The 19,417-nt window shown below is 47.6% G+C and overlaps 6 protein-coding genes across 6 annotated transcripts; 2 read left to right on the top strand and 4 right to left on the bottom strand.

Moving 5' to 3' along the window:
- Positions 1 to 517: 517 nt before the first annotated feature.
- Positions 518 to 2,815, bottom strand: LACBIDRAFT_334120 (uncharacterized protein; the record flags this gene model as incomplete). Its single annotated transcript, XM_001888818.1, has 4 exons — positions 518 to 579; positions 706 to 904; positions 960 to 2,573; positions 2,636 to 2,815. The coding sequence occupies 4 exons, from the start codon at positions 2,813 to 2,815 to the stop codon at positions 518 to 520; spliced, it is 2,055 nt and encodes a 684-aa protein (XP_001888853.1).
- A 2,118-nt stretch (positions 2,816 to 4,933) lies between these two features.
- Positions 4,934 to 6,246, top strand: LACBIDRAFT_334119 (uncharacterized protein; the record flags this gene model as incomplete). The annotated part of the gene is made up of 5 exons (XM_001888858.1): positions 4,934 to 5,012; positions 5,203 to 5,242; positions 5,295 to 5,755; positions 5,787 to 6,146; positions 6,182 to 6,246. The coding sequence occupies 5 exons, from the start codon at positions 4,934 to 4,936 to the stop codon at positions 6,244 to 6,246; spliced, it is 1,005 nt and encodes a 334-aa protein (XP_001888893.1).
- A 1,195-nt stretch (positions 6,247 to 7,441) lies between these two features.
- On the bottom strand, positions 7,442 to 8,214 carry LACBIDRAFT_334118 (uncharacterized protein; the record flags this gene model as incomplete). Its single annotated transcript, XM_001888817.1, has 4 exons — positions 7,442 to 7,462; positions 7,517 to 7,608; positions 7,763 to 7,851; positions 7,919 to 8,214. 4 exons carry the CDS (start codon positions 8,212 to 8,214, stop codon positions 7,442 to 7,444), a joined length of 498 nt encoding a protein of 165 aa, XP_001888852.1.
- Positions 8,215 to 8,580: 366 nt separating this feature from the next.
- LACBIDRAFT_313356 (uncharacterized protein) lies at positions 8,581 to 9,387 on the top strand. The gene is made up of 2 exons (XM_001888857.1): positions 8,581 to 8,812; positions 8,860 to 9,387. Exons 1-2 carry the CDS (start codon positions 8,739 to 8,741, stop codon positions 9,197 to 9,199), a joined length of 414 nt encoding a protein of 137 aa, XP_001888892.1. The 5' UTR covers positions 8,581 to 8,738; the 3' UTR covers positions 9,200 to 9,387.
- Positions 9,388 to 10,637: 1,250 nt separating this feature from the next.
- Positions 10,638 to 12,603, bottom strand: LbAMT1.1b (ammonium transporter; the record flags this gene model as incomplete). Its single annotated transcript, XM_001888816.1, has 11 exons — positions 10,638 to 10,838; positions 10,896 to 11,084; positions 11,138 to 11,229; positions 11,278 to 11,377; positions 11,438 to 11,541; positions 11,597 to 11,913; positions 11,976 to 12,078; positions 12,140 to 12,203; positions 12,266 to 12,329; positions 12,378 to 12,513; positions 12,582 to 12,603. Coding segments are annotated over 11 exons (1,392 nt in total), but the record flags the coding sequence as incomplete, so codon positions are not given.
- A 1,793-nt stretch (positions 12,604 to 14,396) lies between these two features.
- Positions 14,397 to 18,871, bottom strand: LACBIDRAFT_334116 (uncharacterized protein; the record flags this gene model as incomplete). The annotated part of the gene is made up of 11 exons (XM_001888815.1): positions 14,397 to 14,420; positions 14,536 to 15,279; positions 15,331 to 15,869; positions 16,040 to 16,099; positions 16,315 to 16,735; positions 17,585 to 17,871; positions 17,923 to 17,969; positions 18,028 to 18,289; positions 18,345 to 18,359; positions 18,542 to 18,601; positions 18,757 to 18,871. The coding sequence occupies 11 exons, from the start codon at positions 18,869 to 18,871 to the stop codon at positions 14,397 to 14,399; spliced, it is 2,574 nt and encodes an 857-aa protein (XP_001888850.1).
- Between the last annotated feature and the right edge of the window lie 546 nt (positions 18,872 to 19,417).

Here is a 19,417-nt window from a genome sequence, read left to right as displayed (position 1 = left end):
CGTGCCGCGTACGCAATGGACCATTTTCAACGCGTGTGATAGCCGGAGATTAAATATTAAATGTTTGAGTGCTTTCCAATTTTTTTTTTAAAAAAAAAGAGGGGCTTGGGGCGGACATGCTATGGCAAAGAAGAACGCAAAAAAAGATAGACTATGCTGTACCGCAAAGCTCTGTCTGGGAGTTGAACCCAATCTTCGCGTGGGATGATCTAGGACTCGAAGGTCAAGCCAACCTTTACGCGTATGCTGCCAATACACAACAGATCGTCAATATTTTCAATCTCTTTGATCCTTATTCTCTCACCCATGAATCGTTAATTTCCCTGAACTTTCACGAGCTTGGCAATTTTTTTTTTGGTTCGATCTTGGACCTCAGCAATGATGCTTCCTCGTGCTGTCGATCTCCTTCGTTTAGAAACACCGATGAAAGGCTCTGCTGCATAAGATAAGACAAAAATTATTCGTAAACGTGAACGTAAGTATCAGAACTCAAACGGAGTTGGACAGGCGAGACAGGTCAGTTGATAAGAGATAGAAAATACCCAGCCGTAAGCGCCTTACACAGCATTCCGAAGGACCCTATATAAATCAAGTCCACCCATATCCACACCAAAAATGATACTGAGCATTCCTGCCTCAGAATGTCGTAAATCTAGAAAGAAACTCGTTAGTGAACCCGACAGCTCTGACTACAGAATCACTGACCACTACAATCAGAAACATACTCCAGAGTAGTCTGGCCTCGTCGCATCCAGTGCCGCTTAGGTAAATCTGAGAAAAGAAGAGGCTTCCACTTGTCAACAAGAGCGCGAGCTCTCCCTTTGAAGTTATATCCCTCAACCCGAGGAAGAGCGTCCGCCGCCATATTCCCCACTTCCTTCATTATGTTATGAATCCCTGAATGCTAGAACGTTCCAGTCAAACTCAAGTTAATCCAAAGCAAGTTGGAAAGAACGCACATAAATATACTTTGCGTCCGAAAACTCGTAGGTCTCCAGCGTTCGGAATTCAACCCCTAGCCGGTGCGTCGCTTGTACACTCGTCATCGCCTTCTGCCACGAGTTAGCCCGGCTTCGCGTCACCCAGGTAACAAGCTCCTTCTCAATGTCCGCCCTCCATCCCCCAATCACCCCTGCAAGCTTTGTATCCACCTTATCCCATCCTTCCAGCACGCACTGCGCAGCAAAGCACTCGACAGGACTCGTGAATATCAGCGTTAGCGACTCAAGCGCAACGTTCTCTGCCCCCGAATGCCGACTGAGAAGCATGTCGTTGAGTTCCCTCATGGGCGTGTCGGATTGGATGACGAGCTTGCGGAGGCGGGGCGCAAGGGAGGGAATTCCGGGGATAGCGTGGAGACGTTCTATGTCGTCCTTGACGAACTCGTTGCATTTGAACTCGGTTAGAAATGGGGTGAACAGGAGGATCCTCGTGATTCCACCTTTGACAGGTGAGGAATGTATGGAAAGTTTTTGCAAGACGCATTTTGAGCGGAGAGTTATGTCGATGAGGTCGTCGACTAGTGAGGTGTTTAAGGACCGAATGTGAAGATCAGTTAGAGAGGGTAAGGTGAGGCTCGCCATAATCGAGGTCGATGATAGCCATGGATTATAGAAAGTGAGATGCAAGGTTGTGAGCTTAGCGAGGGACATTGGTTCGAGGTGCCCTTGGATAGGAAAGACGGCCCGCGTGGAGTAGGAGAAGTAGTTCACATCGGAAGATATATTGAGGACCTGTATGACGCCGATAGGATCCGTAGAGCGCTCCGTGTATCTGGTCAACTGCTCCCAAGGAAGAAGAAGCTGTATCCGTGGGCAGTCGATTTCCACCTCTCGCAGCATTGGAGCGATGCTGAACGGTTCGAGGACGTAGTCCCCCACGTGTGGCATTCGAACGGCCAGCTTGAGCGAATATAAGGAAGACAAACGACGTCGGATGAACTGCGTAAGAGCCTGGAAATCCTTCACCTCAAGCTCCATGACGACAGTTCGCCATCGCATGCAATGTGTAATAAGAAGTTGAAAGATGGGGTGATTGACGACGCCGTCCTCGTCGGAGGAGACGTGTAAGGAAAGCGGGTGCTCGCCTGAACGGTGGAGGAGTTCCCTAAGCAAAGGAATAAATTTCTTCCCCTTATCTTTCATCGACAACCTGATCGGAGGGACCACACCCCAAATTTCCGGAAAAGATAACGCAACAGCTCTCCATCGGCGTGACACATGTGCCAACGTCCAGGCGGGAGCTGTCCAACACGGCTGTGGATCATTCGCGCAAAAACCGAAAATCTGTGCCAAGAGCTCGTAGGGCAAGCGGCGTACTGGAGATAAAAGGCCCCTGTGTTCTTCGAGGAACTGGACACACGCGGAGTAGCGTCGTCGGATCCCCAAATCCCGGGGGTTTGTCTTGATCTGCTGCACGAGCTCTGCGACATCTCTCTCAGCCCCGTTGATAGCTTGCAAGATGCGAGTCACTTCGGTATCATTCAGCTCTTGGTTAGAAGTGCAAAGATGTGGTGTTGGAGATAGAGGTGATAGTTCTGACGAACGTCGACCGAGTTGGGTTACAATCTTGAGCTAACGAGAAAGTAAGCAGAAGCCAGCTCCAGATAAGATAACACGACGTGCCTTGCGCATACTTGCGATACACTTCGCAGAGGTGGAGGGGAAAGCGTGAACACTTGAGTTCGTCGTGATTTTGACAGAGTAGATTGAGGGGTGGTTCGGGCCTGGAAGAGGAACCTATTCCCAGCGCTAGCGGCGGGAAAGTAGATGTTCCAGAAAACGTCATTTTGGCAGTACAGGGGATAAGCAATCATTGAAATGAAAGCCACAGTCGAGATCCGGCTACTTTACTGCAGTGGTTGGTCAGCAGTGGTTCAAAGAGTTCAGGCAAGTGTTTCTTCGTACTTACCGAAACGGTAAAACACGTTCCTCAACGACGAACGTGCATCACCTCAAAAGCGCCTCGTTCCGATCGCCGAGGCGAATGGGCGCCTGCCCTTCAGGAATTCAATCACATCACTAAAAGGAAGGAAGCACATGTTAAGCGATGAGGCGAGGAATCAATACCAACTCCATTTGCGCGCTGAGTGAGGCCCCTATCACTCAATACCTAAGGGATTAAGAACGGACACATAGCTTAAAAAAGTGAGGGGACGCAATTCCGTGATAAGCAAGGATCCCAATCTCATGCACTTTGATTCGACTGCCAGTCCACAGCAGTTGCGTGGCATGCCTATCCCACCCAAGGGTTCGCGTGTTCGGCCCACATACAAAGCCACTCCCCACTGAGCATGGACAATTATCCAACAGGAAGAAAAACACAGACTGTTTCGCCACAACAGGTAGAGTAGAAATGCTTTCTCCTAAACGGGCATGCTGGGGACAGGCTAGGCGCCAATAAACGTGGTCAGGAGAATGTAGCAATATAAGAGTTCGAATAAAACAAACGTCTTGATCCTTTCATCCCCATCTTCAAACGAGTACAAGAATAAACATCGAACTGCCAAGTAGGTCAGCAGAACTCAACGAGGCATGAATCTGAAGCACCAAACTCTATTTTTCTAAACCCTAACCGTATTATAGCCTATTCCTTCGCCGAACGCCATTTGTTGTCACTCATCAACAATGCGTGCTAGCGCCTGTTCGAGCGTCATGATCCTCGGAGAAACCAAGATGACCCCACCTTGATGTTCATAAGTCGATTCTGGTTAGACGCATGAAGCTGTTGTTCACCTATATATGGTCGTGCAGGAACGCCAGGGTGACTTGAGCGGGTAGGTAGACTTGAATGGGCAACGAAGTGGTGAGAACAAAAACAGTCATTTATAACAGCGACATTGAAACCAGGGGGGTCACTGGCGCCATTAAGACTCAAACTGAGTAGCAGCCAGTCTTGAGGACACGGTAAGTCTCGCACGCTTGAAATACAGATCGATTTAGAAGTGAGCGCTCAGGATACAAGACGAAACGCAACTTGAACACGCAACTTTCCTGAATGTCAAGTGTCAGCTACCACGTCAGGTAGACCGTAGATTGTCCTAGAGCGAACCTAATCCCGCGCATACAGAGCTCCAGCAACTCTGGGTACTGTCTACGATATCTCCTCAGCGGGAGCTACGTTTGTTGAATAAATGAACGGAGTGAAATCGAAGTCTAGTGATTAGCGACTTCGCTGATCATGTCGAGGTAACCTGGGTAGGTAGGTAGAGAGGTGAGCACGAAAGCCGTGGGGAGAAAGAACCAACGTGGGTCATAGAGTGATTATTAACACTTTGCAAGCGTGGACCCGAACGTTCCCACAGAGCCGCCTCGGTGTGCCGTTTACTCGGCTTGAGGGGGAAAAGGGTTGTCCTATAACATGATCAGCCAAATCTCAACACAAATACGCGGCGGCCGAAATGTTATTCTCAAGGTCTAAACAACATATCGAACCAACCTACTGGGTATAACGGCCTAAAACCAGCACGTCCAAACATGCTGTATTCAAGATTAATCTGGGGACCACACTGCATGGTACCCGCTGTTCACGGGTTGCAGAGATGACGAGGAAGGAAAAGACAAGATGCACGATGCAACGCTAGTCTCAAGCCGTCGTGCTAGAGTGAATTTGGAGCCCAGACAGTATCGCGTTGTTTGAATCTAAATCTCTCCGTGGAGAATGTAGGCTTGACTTATGGTAAGGGATCGTACAGGAGAGAACAACGTCTCGCACCTTCCAAAACATCACGACTTCCATGACCATAAGTGGATGCTCCGCTTGAATCAAGGAGCTCTTGCCGATTCGAAGAGGGCGCTTTGAGCCAGTCGTGTATTGGCCCCATCAGCCGCGATTGACGAAGACGAGCGTTCTAGAAGACGCCCAAGTAAAATGGCGAAGAACTAAAGTGGGCGTGAAGAAATCCGCTACACCAGCGCGACTTAGAATCCGCTATATGCAGGTTTTGACTGGCAACTTAACGTGTTTCAATCACAGGAAAACGAGTGGCATTCCTGCCCCTGAATTGATGGGAGGTTAGTTCGCAACCGCCGTAATGCAGGAACTCATACACGTACAATGACGAACAATAACTATGTTTTGATGGACCATCCTCGATGTGTTGGTCAGTGGAAGAAAAGGCCAAGAAATCGACAAAATTAAAATTGACAGACAAGCCACGTGGTTTTTGATCACATTATCATGATTAAGTTTGGTACCGATCAGCCAAGGTGGTTCGGACAATCAAGAAGGAAGTGATCCCGCCGTAAGCACGCTGCCAGCGCCTGATGTAACTTTGATTTGAAATCATCACGCAGATGTCTGCAAAGACAGAGCATCGCAACAGTACGCTCGTCATATTCTGTACCGTATCTTCGCAATTTCAGCTGCTCGAGCAAAGTATACTACAGACTGTACACCGAGGACGGCCCACTGAAATCTTACAATCCCATCTATTCCAATGATCTATTCATCAGCCGCGTTTCCTCCAAATCAATAGCGCCACCCCGTACAATCGCTTCACTCCAAAAATACCTCTGCAAGATTGAGGGCTATCAAGTTGAACCTGGAAAGTGCAACTTGTACCTCTCCCTCGGTGAAATGACGCCCGTGGAAGGTTCCAGTCGTCTCGCACTCAGAGGGAATTCTGGATCGGGGTCGTCTGAGCTTGATCCAGTGGCATTGATAGTTGCTGTAAAAGAGAAACGAACGAAGGCGCCGGATATGGTGGACTTGAAGATGTTAGATAAATGGCCTGAGGAAGCCGCGAGGCGTTATGGTACGCTCTCATTATTTGACATCCGATGTAGCTTGCGCTAAACATCAACCAGTCTATTACCGCGTATACGACGAGGGTGGAGAGTTCTCTTCAAAAACATCCTTCGACCATAGCGAGCCCTGTTTAGGTCGCATCGACGCTGTCGCAGTTCCGCCACCTCACACTGTTGCTTCTCTCAAGCGTTGTCTTATTCAAGCGGAAAAATACGCTAATTTTGAATTTCAGTTGTTCGAAGAGGATGACGAAGAGACTATGTTGACTGACAGTGACGCCATCGCTCTCCACGCTGACACTTACTTTCCAGGTAGTTCTGACGACAATCCAATAACACTTGTATCCAAAACCGCACTTGATCCCCTCTCAAAGAAACTCAGAGCAATTTCTGGATGCAGTAAGTAATCAGAAATGCTCAAACTTTCCTCCCAGTTCATGTATTTCAGGTATGGTTCCAATTGGCATTCAACAACGACTGGGGAGACTTTTCTGACTGATGGAGTTGTGACGAGACGGAAATTCCTCGGACATGGTGGTCATCTCGTCATTTTCGATAATGCCGCACAATCAGTACAACCGCAGAATGCCCGTGCTATGAGGCCATAAACGCGGCGGGGAAAAAAGCCTGTAAGGAGTTGACTCTGATGTGAGCGGTGATAAACATACTTATTTTCCCCTTTTCTCGCAGTCATTCCACGAGGTGAAAAGCTCCTTCGTGCTACTTATCTGTTTGTGTATTTGACGCGGCTTCTTCCTAGACCGCACCACCTTGGTCTGAATTGGAACGAGCTATCGTAGCAGGAGCGTTTTGCCTATGCCGAGCCGTATGATTCTCCAGACTATTGAAACGTGTAATAAACATCTAGTAGCAACTGATCCCGGCCGAATTTTCATTGCGTTGTTCCAGGGCTCGCCTTGAAAATAGGCTCGAAACATGAACGGTTTGCACAATAATTTATAAATTGCAGAAAGAAAATACGCAACTGTCCTCACGAGTAACGTCAAATCGTTTGACTCGAGGTCGGGTCATTCCTCAAGCTTTCAAGACCTGACATTGATATTTTTACTGATATATGGGATGTGTAGAACTGAGTCCCTTGAGAATCGGTCTTGAAAGAGAACGCTACTGAATTCTCGTAATTTTTTTGAGGATTCGGAGGGAGAGGTACATACCCTCATACTTAATACAAATCGGCAGCACACGCACCCCTTGCCAGTGAGAGGTCGTAATAGATTAAACTAGCAAAGCCGTGACGTTGATGTTAATAGGACCTGATAGCGGAAGAGTAAGTAGCGCATCTGCCCAACGTGTGTGGTGCAGCTACCATGGGTCCTCGTTCGAGTCGAGGTCAGGTCGATATCACAGACCAATTGTGCATATCTTTTGCGTACTTGAACAATAAGGCTTGACTCGGAAGTCGTATTTTCTTGATTGGTATACAAGCTTAAAGTCGCAGGGTACGGACGGTTGAAGTAATTACTCAATGACTTGGGGTTTAACGTTGAGGTCTTTAATATTTTGTGTATGAGAAACGAACCTTTTCATAATTACCCGACCTCGGCTTGAACGAGGATCACCACCGGCAACAAGACATAGCATACCGCCGTAGTGCTGTTACGCCGTAACCTGTTCACCCTTTCCGGACTTGAATTATTTGCAAAACCCGAGTCTGCTAAGATTCTTAAAAACTTTCAACCATCTTGTTTTTCACCCTGGTACATCGAATAGAATAAGTACACGGCGAAGCCCTAGGCACGCGACCGCACCTTCCGTAGGGCGATGACGTCTTGAGTAGGGCACCTCGAGGTCGAGCGAGATGGTCCCGTGTGACGATAATACTTCCTGCCAGCTTTCTTAGCTGCAGTACGTGCTTTAGTGATCTGCTTCTTCCAGCAATAACATTGGTTGCAGCCTAAACCAATTAGGGGTGCCAGTGAGATCCGTGTCGGGTGTGAGGAGAAAGCAAGGAGAAAGAGCGGAGGGACGGGAAAGGGGACTGGGAAGGAACGTACTGGTCGGGGCATGCTTCTTGCATTGATAAGCATCATCCTTGTTCACGATAGAGGCAGCACTCAATGTCCTCACGATTGATTGGGTCGAACTAGTCGTGAATAAGCGCCGTTCATCAGTGATGCGGGACGGCGGGAGGGGAGACATGGAGGACGTACGCCAAAGAACGCATCCTCCCGTCAAAGCCACAATCCGAGCACTTGCGACGATGATTAGCACGGATGGGATAACGCATGACTTCCTTGTAGTGGACACAAAAGATACCATCGATGGTCGGTGGTGGAATCTGAACTTCGGCCATCGGTGAGGTGACGTATAGAGAAAGAGGAGGAATGGGTGCTTGGTTGAAGAAGAGGTCCCCATCCTCCTTTCTCGCATCCGCGTGTTCCCGCCGATCCCGCCTCTTCATTGCCCGACAAACGATATCGTCGAAGCTTGTAAAACCCACCGACATCTTACCATCCTCTCAAAGGATATCTAAACACCTCCCATTAATTTGCAAAGATCCCAAATCGTCGTGTTCAAACGTTCATCGATCATCACCAAGGCGTACTCTCAGCTTGGAAGTTAGGTTTCGAAAGGAAAGACTCGGGGTAGTGGATGTTGAAGAATGCCACGGAAGGCGAGTATTTAAAGGAGCGAAATCTGTCGCTGGGTGGACCCGCCGACCTGGAGGAGGATATCAGTTGTGTGCTTGTCGAAGTAGGAATTGAGTAATGGAGTTTGACGCGTCCGTGCTCACCAGCACCCCCCTTCAGTCCAATCACTGCGGCGTCGTGTGAATTTCTCCGCTTCAACCGTTGATCGAGAACCACTATAAGTTTAACGCCGGGATCGAACGAACCATGGTCGTTAGCAGCTCCAGTGACGGTGAGTAGGCAAACATTATCCGGAGGAGATTGATTCTTCCATCGAGCGAGCAATAAACTTAACCTCTAGCCGTGAAGATCAAGATGAAGGTGTTTCTTCGCCGCCCCCATGTCACAGGCAATTATGATGGGGAATAGGACGTCTCCTCGGGGGGTTGTACGGAGTAGTACGGCGATGCATAGGTCCGAATGCTTTCAACCTGAACGAACACAAACTGATCTGCGTCTAGTTTCAGCAACTTCAAGTACCACCTCACTCTCAGCAATTTCACGTCCCAACTCTGCCGCTTCACGTCCCACCTCAACCTCTCCAACCTCCACTTCAACCACCACTTTCTAGCAACCCACTCGCCCAGTTGCATTCTTCCGACATCCCACAAGCGCAGTCACCTGTCTACCACTACGAAAACCTGGATATTCGCTGCTACGGCTGCGGCGGTTGATGTTTGTGATGATGGGGCTTTCGTCGAATGGACATGGACATCGTTATGGTCAGGGGTATGGGGAGAAGGGGGGTGGGGGCGCTGGGGATGGAACAAAGGGGGATGGGGAATGGGTAGCAGCAGTTGATGAATGGGCAACACAGCACGATGGGGGATGGTCAACAGAAACAAGGGATGGACGCTAGACAGCTTGGACGGCGAATGCGTGGCCAGCAGTTAGGGAATGAAATGGGTCATCAACGTCAACGGTCATGCAGCAGCCAGGTCATCAGCCACAGAACGCGATCCATGCGCAGAATGTGGTCGGGCGGGGTTCTTAAGGCCACGTTTCATACTCACCAATCAGCAACAAAACACAGGCCTTTCTCCTTCCACTACCCTCCCTGAGACCCTCATGGTACCCCACGCACGCGCACAGCAAGCACCAGATCTATCCTAAGACTCCCTCAACATCCCAAACAACGACCACAAACCCCACCTCGTGGTAAGACGCTCAGTAAATCTCGTAACGAGCCTCAACGACGTTACGCACGAACAACAGGTCCAACGCCTCCGTTTCTAGCCCGATGGGCGAGTTTGTCGGGTGGTCGCCTTTAAGGTCCGGATCGGCTTGACGAGGACACGATTCGGAATGCGGGATTGAGTTGGATGATGATCCGTTTGCGAGGGTCAGTCGCCGCCGCTGCGGGAGGAGGTGCTCGAGCGTTTCTTGATTGGGTATGGTGGATGGGGCTGGAATGAGCAGAGCCATTGTCGCTGTCACTTCAGGTATGGATTCGCGTAACTACTGAATGACCAAGCTGTTGTTTCCCTCCTGCATGCGGGACCTCAGCGACTTCATGCGAGGAGTGTCAATACCACTACACGAGTACACCCCAGTCGACATGTACATCCCCTCTCGCGAGCGATCGTGGTCCCTCCCTGAACGATGCTGTGCGAAGCCTCATTGCCTCAACCCGCTGATAATAATACCTCGACTTTGCGCTCAAGCAGGGAAGGGGCAAGCATGGCCCGAACGACGCCCTCATCTCCCCTTTTTCCACCTCTGCTTCTACATATAGGTCGGCGACAAAATCCCACACATACGGCTTCTCCGTTGCAAGAGGTCCAGTTTCTTGGCCTTCCAGCCGTGCACCGCCTATGCCATCCACCTTTTCACATTCACATTATGGGCATGGGCACGTGGGACGACCACCACCGAATAGTCAAGTCAACCCCAGGGATATCCCCTTGGTATGACGCAGCGGACGCTTTTGCAAACTAGTCTTGCCTTTCGGTCCCACTGTTCCGCCTTCGTCGTGCTCCGCTGTTGCGGTTGTTCGTGCCCTCTATCGAGGATGACTGGCTTTCGGACAAAAGCGTGCAAGAATGCGAGGAAGACTGTAAACGCGCCGGAGTTGTAGCGGAAAAATTGTCCACCTCAGAAACATAACTTTTTCTTTGGGGTGGGGGCACTGTAGGACGAAATTGAAGCTCGAGAAATCCATACTGTGCTCGTTAAGCAACCTGTCTTTCTGTTATTAGGCATTCAAGAAACGTTAATGTACATGAGATTAGAATTAAAATCAATCGTTCTCCCCGCGTCGATCAGGCTCCACATTATCAGTGACAGGATCGGACGGTGAGGGCTTGAGCTCGGACCCAAGACTGACATAGTTGTATGGAGGTTCTGCAATTTCGCATCCGTCGATGCCTACAATTTCGGTGTCGTTATGCACCCGCAACTGCAGACCTGGAATGCGGTCCATGACCCAGAGTATGAGGGTCTAAGTACGTGACAATCATATGAGGTTCAATCTAAAATTCGGTCATAGATAGCTTACGGTCATGACAAACGAGTAGCTCATGCCTGCAGCGGAATCGGCGAGATGGATGGCCAATTGTGCGTAATGGTGGTCAAGCCAACCACCTCGAATTATGGTGTAACCATCACTTCCAGCGACGCTGGCTTGTGCAAAGAGTGCAGTCAGAATGTTGCCGACTAAACCGCCAACAGCATGAGAGGCGAAAATCTGTAGAAAGAATCAGTAAATTCTCATTTTTTTGTAGACGAAGTGATACCAACATCTAATGCATCATCGTAACCAGCCAAAAATTTTAGTTGAGTGGCAAAATTGCATACAGTGCCCGCCGTGACACCGAATAGGATCGCAGCAGCTATTTATAAATATGAGCGGGATGGGATGGCAACTGCAAGGCGCTCACGGGAACCCACAAACCCGGATCCAGGGGTGATTGCTACGAGGCCAGCAATAGCACCGGAGCAAAAGCCAACAACGGACCATTTTTTCTCAATACGATAATCCTAATTAAATGTGACGGAAAGTTAGAAAAAAAGGTTTGTTGAATGTTTTTAATCACCGACCCAGAGCATCCAAGTGAGACCGCCAACGCTGGCGGCGACGTTGGTGGACAGACAAGCCTGTGCAGCTCTCAGGTTAGCGCTAAGCGCTGAACCGCCGTTAAAACCTGACATCGAGCAATTATTCAGCCGAAACAACTGAATTTTGCAACAGCAGCTCACCGAACCAGCCAAACCAGAGGAAAACGGTACCAAGAACGACGTAGGTGGTATTGTGGGGCTCGTACACAAGTTCCTCGCTACCGTACCCATGACGTTGTCCGAGGTAGATAGAGATGGCGAGGGCGGCAGTACCAGAAGAAATGTGCACAGGTGTCCCTCCTGCAAAATCGAGACCACCCAGAACAGACACCCAGCCATTAGTGTTCCACGTCCAGCAGGCAATCGGGTCATACACAATGGTAGCCCAGACGAAAACGAACACCATGAGAGGTCCAAGATGAGCCCTCTCAGCGAATGCGCCCACCGCGATCATAGGCCTGCGGCAGTCACCGTCGGTACTACGGTAGGTTTCCCAGATAATATATGTGTTATAACTCACGTGAATGCCGCGAACATGAGCTGATACACGCAGAAGACAATAGAAGGTATACGTGCGCTAACAATTGACGGTTTGCCTAGCACACCCTTCAACCCAAAATTTTCTTTTCGTCGAAATCGTGCGTTAATTCCCGCACTACAGAGAGACCAATATGGAGTACTCACTGAGATTGCCGAGGAACGCGTTTGCAGTACTGCTATATGTCAAAGAATATCCCCAGAAGACCCACTGTTGTAATTAAGTTGCGGTTAGAAATCTGCCATAGAAGAAGGTCAAGCAAGTGTGCTCACTTGGAAAGAGACGACAGCCGATGTCATCATGCTAAGGTAGATCATAGAGAGCGCATTCTTTTGCCTAGGAAAGGTCATAATCGTTTTCTCGCCTAGTGTCGAAGGTGCTTACCTCAAAAGCCCAGAATAGAAGAAGCCAACACCTGGCATCATGATCCATACAAGCGCGGTCGATGCCAACACCCAAGCGATGTCACCGGGGCTGTAAACATATGGAATGTTATCATCAGTGACGACTAACGAGGCAGCTGGTGAATTTGAGGTTCGTAAGTCGGATAGGATCTTTTTATTCAGTCACCGGGAAGGGCAAACTCACATGCGTCGTATGTAACGTTCACCGTTGTCGGTTGGGGAGAGAAAGAGGGGGGTGGGGAAGTTTATCTCGTAAGGAACCCTGGTTCACTTACATCCATAAGTAGGACAAGCGAGTTGTCCATATTACTGCCATAATTCCGTCAGAAATGCTATTGTTACCCCCCGAGCCTGACATGACATACCTTAGAACCGCCTTGAGTATCTAAATGAATACATAATAACGTTTATCAGGCGCCAGCCAAGCGTTAAGTAGGCGCCATTTCAGCGCCAGGGAAAGACTCGGCAGGCACTCGAACCATCTGCTGTGCAACCTGTGCATTCATTGGATTCATTGGGCACACAGTGACACTGTGACAGTGCCGTAACCAAAGTTCACTTTTCTCTGACCGCGGATTGAACTGATGGCTGAGCGCTAAGATGTGATCTGGGCCTGAGGTGACGTCGGACACAAATAACATACACTTGGGGAAGATGAAGCAAATCGAGGTTCCTACAGCTGACTTAAAGTCTTAGAAGAGATCGACGAGCGTTTATGGGATACGCGGAGTCGTGAGGGACTGTGAAAGTGATGGACTGACGGTTACAAAGCTGAAAATGGGTAGAACTTGCGCATTACACATACAGATCCGCAAGACCTTCAATGGCCACACCATCCTCCTCCTTCAAACCACGATTTCCTCCTCATAACCAAGTCGCGTGGCGTAGTGTACGAAGCAGAATCTCCACGCAATTGCTCCATCAAGCGGGGACAAGGGGGTGTACCGTGTCTGCAGCCGCTCGGTTACGTGTATGCAGGCCTTTTCATTGTGGCATGACGTTGTGAGTGGCAGGGGAAGAGGCGCAGATGATGGAAAATGTTGGGACATGCGGATACGTCGCATTAAGGCGGCGTGAGTACTTCGGCTACAGCCGACATGGGTGCGCCTAAAGACGTTTTGCGGGGGAATGGTAATGTGCGATTCCGAGAGATATAGCAGCAGAAAAGCATGACAGGCAGAGTGAAGAATGAGACCGATTGGGGGCTTACCGATCATTGTACTGGGTATTTATCTGCCAGTTATCTGCCTGACAAAGCCCGAAATTTTGTAGTTTACATGTTTCTCAATGGATACAATACCTCTGCTGCTGAACTTAGACATGTACATATTCACAGTTGTAAGCTATGATTTACTCTTAGAGAGCTGAAAGTTTCATGTGGCCAATGCAGAGAATTTGAGGCCAAAGTTATCTGCCACCCCCAAAAGTTATCTGACATTAGTCACATGCACGTGACGACAACGCTGGACCATAATTCCCGGAAGCCGTCATTGACGGGACACAAACAATTCTTGACTTTAAAAAAAATCTGAAGCTCAAAGAGATGTTATAGGTTCTGCGAAAAATTTGGCTAACTCCGAGCAGCGTTACCTCTAAAAGAATTCAAGCCATGCTTTGTGAAATAATCTGGACACAATGTAATGTCGAGAATATTTGAGCAGATTCTTTCTATTTTATTTCTTTTCTTTGTTTGGCTTTCTTTTGATACCCAGTACATTGAACGCAAAACCTGATTGGGAGACCTGATTATCGAAGATTCAGAGAGATCACAAGGGTGTTTCCGATATGTCACGAGGCTCGACGTCATCCAAATTCCATGCTCAAAAAAGTCCATCAATATCCCTCTCCCTCCTCTTCATCAAACCGCAAAGCAAGTAATGCATGCACGCCGGAAATTCAAAAGTTTCAAATGTATGAGAAGACCAACTGTATATCTTTGACTCCAGTGGAACTAATTTAGGTACATAACATGAATTCTCCACTGGGGACTACCTTGAGCTCATTGTCTAGAATCTTCACTTGACTGAAGGCATCATTGAAAACAATATGTTTTTGAAGGTCTGATCAGCGGAAAAGGCGAAGTTAAGTATAGGAGATGATGATAGACGTAAATAAATGTTCCTACATGGGTGATGTACTTTGGGTTGGGTTGTATGGTAATCGAGGATAATGTGGTCTGTCAGAGAAAGAGAGGTTCCATAGGACCCAGTTTGGAATGAAAACTGCCCAGAATGTTGTGCAATCTGGTCATCATCTCGCAGAAGTTCCACCCCCCATTGTTTAGCAGGAATGTAAAATTTGACCCGCTCTTTGGCTGTACCAAATATGGGGAAGGTGACAAGCAAGCCATTGGAATGAGTGTGACAGCAATGGTAAAATTCATCCTGGTATTGAGCTCCAGGTAGACGTTGAACATGACCAGCGGCGCTAACTCTCTGTGTTGTCGAAAGCATTTGTGATGAGAATACAGAAATCACATTGATCACAAAGTCTAGAATATCATTGTCTGTGTGGAAGGTTGTATCCAAGATGCCACACAGCTTCCATTCTATATACCAGCGATGAAGTGACGACAGGAAAAAGTACTTGGTTTTGTTGTCAATGTTGTCGGTGTGAAGCCAACCTTTGCTAAAACATAGCTGAAGTGCACTGCTGTTGTCTTCAGTAGTGAAGTTGGCATCCTGCACAGAACCTGTACAAAGAACCAAGGAAAGGACACAAGCGACAGCTGGCACCCTGAGATCGTCATCTGGAGGCAGTCCCCTCCTGAATACGCTGGAGGCTGCACTTTCAAACTGTTGCAAGAACCAGGTTGGACTGACCGTTTTCTGAAATAGCTCCCAAGTGTAACATTGTCCAGAGTGTTTGAGTTCATGGTATGACTGGAAGATAAAATCAGTTTTTAACAGGTTGTTGACAAGAAAGTACATTACGTTAGATCCAAGAATAATGTTCAGGAAGGAATACATTGCCCCCACGTGTCCCTCGGTAATCTCAAAGACCATGTTGAGGAAAGAAGGATGGAAGTGATAGTCTGAGTCTGGATAGTTCTTTGAAACAAGCTCGTCAAACTCCACAGGGGTGAAAAGGAGACCCACAGCTGGGAGATTGTCCTCGTGGGCAGTGGGAAGTAAACTGACCCTCGCTGTAGATGCGATGTAAAATCGAGTGCCTTGTATGTCGATGAATGAAGCTGGACTGCCATAACTCATGAAGGCAATGGCGCGATGATCAGGGTAGTCATGTATGCCTTTGAACAACTCGTTCCAGAGTTCCATGTCCTTGTACGACTCTTGTGCTTCATCAAAAATAAACACAGTGCCCTCACCTGGTATCCACCCATTTCGCTTGTTGAGGTAAGAATACCATCCCCTGCACTCTGCCACATCATCAAGCTTCCATCCACCAGTCCAAATAACACGCACATTGGGTTCTTGAACACGGATGTACTGACCAAGAAGCATTGCAGAACCTGCAAGAACTCAGAAAACATTGTACAATATTCAAAATCACAACGATACCTGGATGAAGCGATGTAAATTCAGCTTTTGATATATCGCTGAAACTGTGTTACTATGCTCCACTGTATTCGCTAAGGCCCCTGTAAGTCTAGGCAAAATTGTGGTTATGAATGGTACTTACATGGCAGGTCAGGAGACGGCGATGTAATACAAAGTTCTTTGTGACTCGGAGGTGGAGACTCTGTCGAAAGATGGAGTGGTCAGTGGTCACAGAAAGATAATCGAGACAATGGGAGGTTATGAGATGTGTGGCAATAAGACAAGTTGTTGAAGTGAAGTTCAAAAACACAACAATATGGGGGGAACAAGGACAAGCAGAAAAAAGCGAGTAGAAGGCGGTATTGTCAGCATGCGGTTGAGGTAAGTTGGAAAAGTGGACAAGATAACCACACCCACCAAATGCAGGTAACTCAACAAGGATGTGGATGGGTTCCTTGGATAAGTCTTGATCCCTGAAATATTGAGAAATTTGTTGGTGGGTGGAGGTGAGGCGAACAAGGCGCTCATCAGAACCATCGAACTGAAGAGTTTTCAAGGTTTGTTCTAGATTATCATCATCAGGAATACAGGAGCACTTCCAGAGGACGAGATTGCAGGAATCGACGTCAGCAAGACCATGGGCATGGTTGTCTTTGATCATGTCCTTGAGAAAGGCGACAGTCCAGTTGTTATCTAGTTCGACCTCAACAATGTGTTCATCAGGCTTGTCATCTGGCCAGAGAAGGCACATTAGTCTCAACTTCTCGACAGACATTGCAGGACGGAGAGGAGGCAAACATTGAAGGTGAACGCAGGTCTGAGATGACCATTCGGAGTTCTGTTGACTCAGTCTCCATCACGTGATCCTCAAAGCGATCAGGAGGCTGAAACCCAAGAACAGCAACTTCAACAGAGGATTGAAGGGTTGACGGCGGCAGGGGGGAGAGGGAGATGATGATGTAATAGGTGGTGTCTGGTTGAACAGGAGAAGGAGGATTAGGCGCATTCTGTTGCTGCATCCAAGCCACATCTTTTGGGTGGTTGTTGGGTGGTCAATAAATGGCAGACAAAGTGGTTGGATACGATGGATATTTTGACTGTATATAACAAGCCACATCAGAATTTTTGGTGTTAAAGCAGCTGAGAACAATAGGAAGGATTCATCAGAAATAATTTAGAGTCACAATTACACTAGGAAAAAAAGGACACATCCAAAGTTCATTCTGTGAAATTAAGCAAAAATCGGTTCAACTATCAAAGAGTTGTCAAAAAGGACTTTATCAACTGATGATCCATAACACTAGGTGATTGGAACTCGAACATCGACACTCCCAGAACCTTAAACAAAAGACACCCAAGCGCGAGCAGAGTGTGCTGTTCAGGATTGGACAAATGAAAAAAAAATTCCATGTAGCTTTTCTGGCTACATTAATCCTGAAAATGCCCCTTGGGACTAGCAATGTATTTAGCTAGCAGCTCCATCTCAGTGATAAGATGCCCACCTTCATAGTTATACATCTGGTTTGATTGGGCTGTTGGGATCATTGCCTTGACTAATTGGTGGCTCTCGTCGAGACTCTCGCAGATCATTGTAAATGGAGACAAGGCAAGCACCGATTGTTATGACCGGGAAAATCTTTGAGGAGTTTCAACAAACGTAATAGTCAACATGAAAGGAACAACAAACCTGGCCAAATGTAATCGGAAACTGTGGGCCATTATGGATGACTGGATTCCGCTGAATAGTTTGCTCAATAGTCATGACCACGTAAATCCATTGGACGACAAAACAGAACATGATGTAGATATTTACAAAGAGGATTTTTATGAAGGAAGTGCGTGGGCCAGCTGAAAGGCAGTATGAGCCAATGAGCGGATGGAAGGCTTTGATCAAGAATACCAAGAGAAAACCAACTCCTGCGAGTGTAATCACTGGGACACTTAGAATCACCATAGCACTGATACCGAAGAAAACTTCAGGAGTATTATCAACAGTCCTTGACTGGTTATGGGCATGCTACTCACCAAGGGATACCGCCCCAAACCAGTCGCTGAAAGCTCCCTTCTGAAGACTATTAATTTGGTAGCCACATTGCACTCCGGCTGGGATCCAAACCTCCTGGCATGAACCCAAACATAAAGCCTGAAGCCATGCCAAGACCAATGTGGTAACGAAAGACCACCTTTGCAGGGAGGCCAACCTCGGACACTGGGGCCCCCATACTTCTCTTCTGCATGGATCCAATGACTAGCATGAGCTTGCAAATGAGTTGAAGGTAGCAAAAATATAAAACAATGATAGTATTGTAGAGGGAGATGGAGTGGTTCGCTGCTTGTGCTATTGCTGATACCAGGAGAGCAACGAAAGTGAACAAGGTCACCCAGGATGAACCTTACAAATGTTTGTTTAGTTGGTCTGCATTTGAAGAGATGTGCAATTTACGAACCTTTCGCATCACTACCTGAAACACATGCATTTATAACTGCATGAAAAATCCCATTTATCAGTCAAGCGATCTGAGACAATATGGTGAGGTTGCTGTCCGACATGTGAGGAGGCTCGTCACGTAGAACATTACTCAGACACCTGTAAATTCCATGTAAAACTCGGAAATCTGTGCAATGTGAGGCTGTTGTCGCTCACCAAGACCTGTGATATCCAAGTCTTTGATTAGCCCTTGGCAGACACCTGACAGTGATGCACCTGCAACACAGTGGATGTGTCAGCGAGATGCAAAACACAAAACAAAACAAAAACAAAAGCTTCGGAGTAGGTTAGCATTGCTCTGAGTGGCTCTGAAAGTGCGAGACAGAGGTCCTTCGGTCGTCTCAAAGTGAGTGAAGTAGAGTAGACACAACCCCTAATAAAGGAGAATGTGTCCAAAGGAGAGAGTGAAGTGAGAGAGTGGTTGGGGACGTTTGCGAAGGTGATAAGTTTCGGATAAGTGGTGATGCAAATAATACGAGTGCACATGGCATGCAAGACGATAGCAAAGGTTACGACGAAGTGCTGAACCGATTGTCAGCCAAAGACAAGATGTGAATTGTGGGGTGAAGCAGAACTTGTATTTTTCTTTTGAAGTACAGGATTTTTATACCAAAAAAAAACTACAAATAAGTCGAAATACTTCAAAGCAAATAGTTTGAAATTCAAAAAGTACTAAAGGAGTAAAAGAACAAAAGGAAAGGTCATAAGGTGCAAGAAAAGATAAATGAACGCAAAATGTGGAGAAATAATCAGAAGGCACGAATGTGCAATGACATCATACAAAACAGATAGAGGGACAGCTGACCTTGTCCAGATCAGGTCTTGCAGGTCTCTGAACGGATATCGGGACGCGAACGGAAAATTGACGGATAATTCTCGGAGTGTGCAGGAAAGGATTTGAGGATGCGTCATAGTGTGCCTAGGACGTTCGGAGCATGAGGGGATACGTGTGGGCAGATGTGCAAAGGTTTCTGCAAATGTGTCATAGTCCATGTGTAGATAGTGCCGAATATTTGGAAGTGTATTTGTGTG

Source organism: Laccaria bicolor, genomic scaffold (assembly GCF_000143565.1).
Source record: "Laccaria bicolor S238N-H82 LACBIscaffold_59 genomic scaffold, whole genome shotgun sequence".
Taxonomy (NCBI): Eukaryota; Fungi; Basidiomycota; class Agaricomycetes; order Agaricales; family Hydnangiaceae; genus Laccaria; species Laccaria bicolor.
Note: the sequence above shows the minus strand (reverse complement) of the source record. Positions and strands in the feature narration are given on the sequence as shown.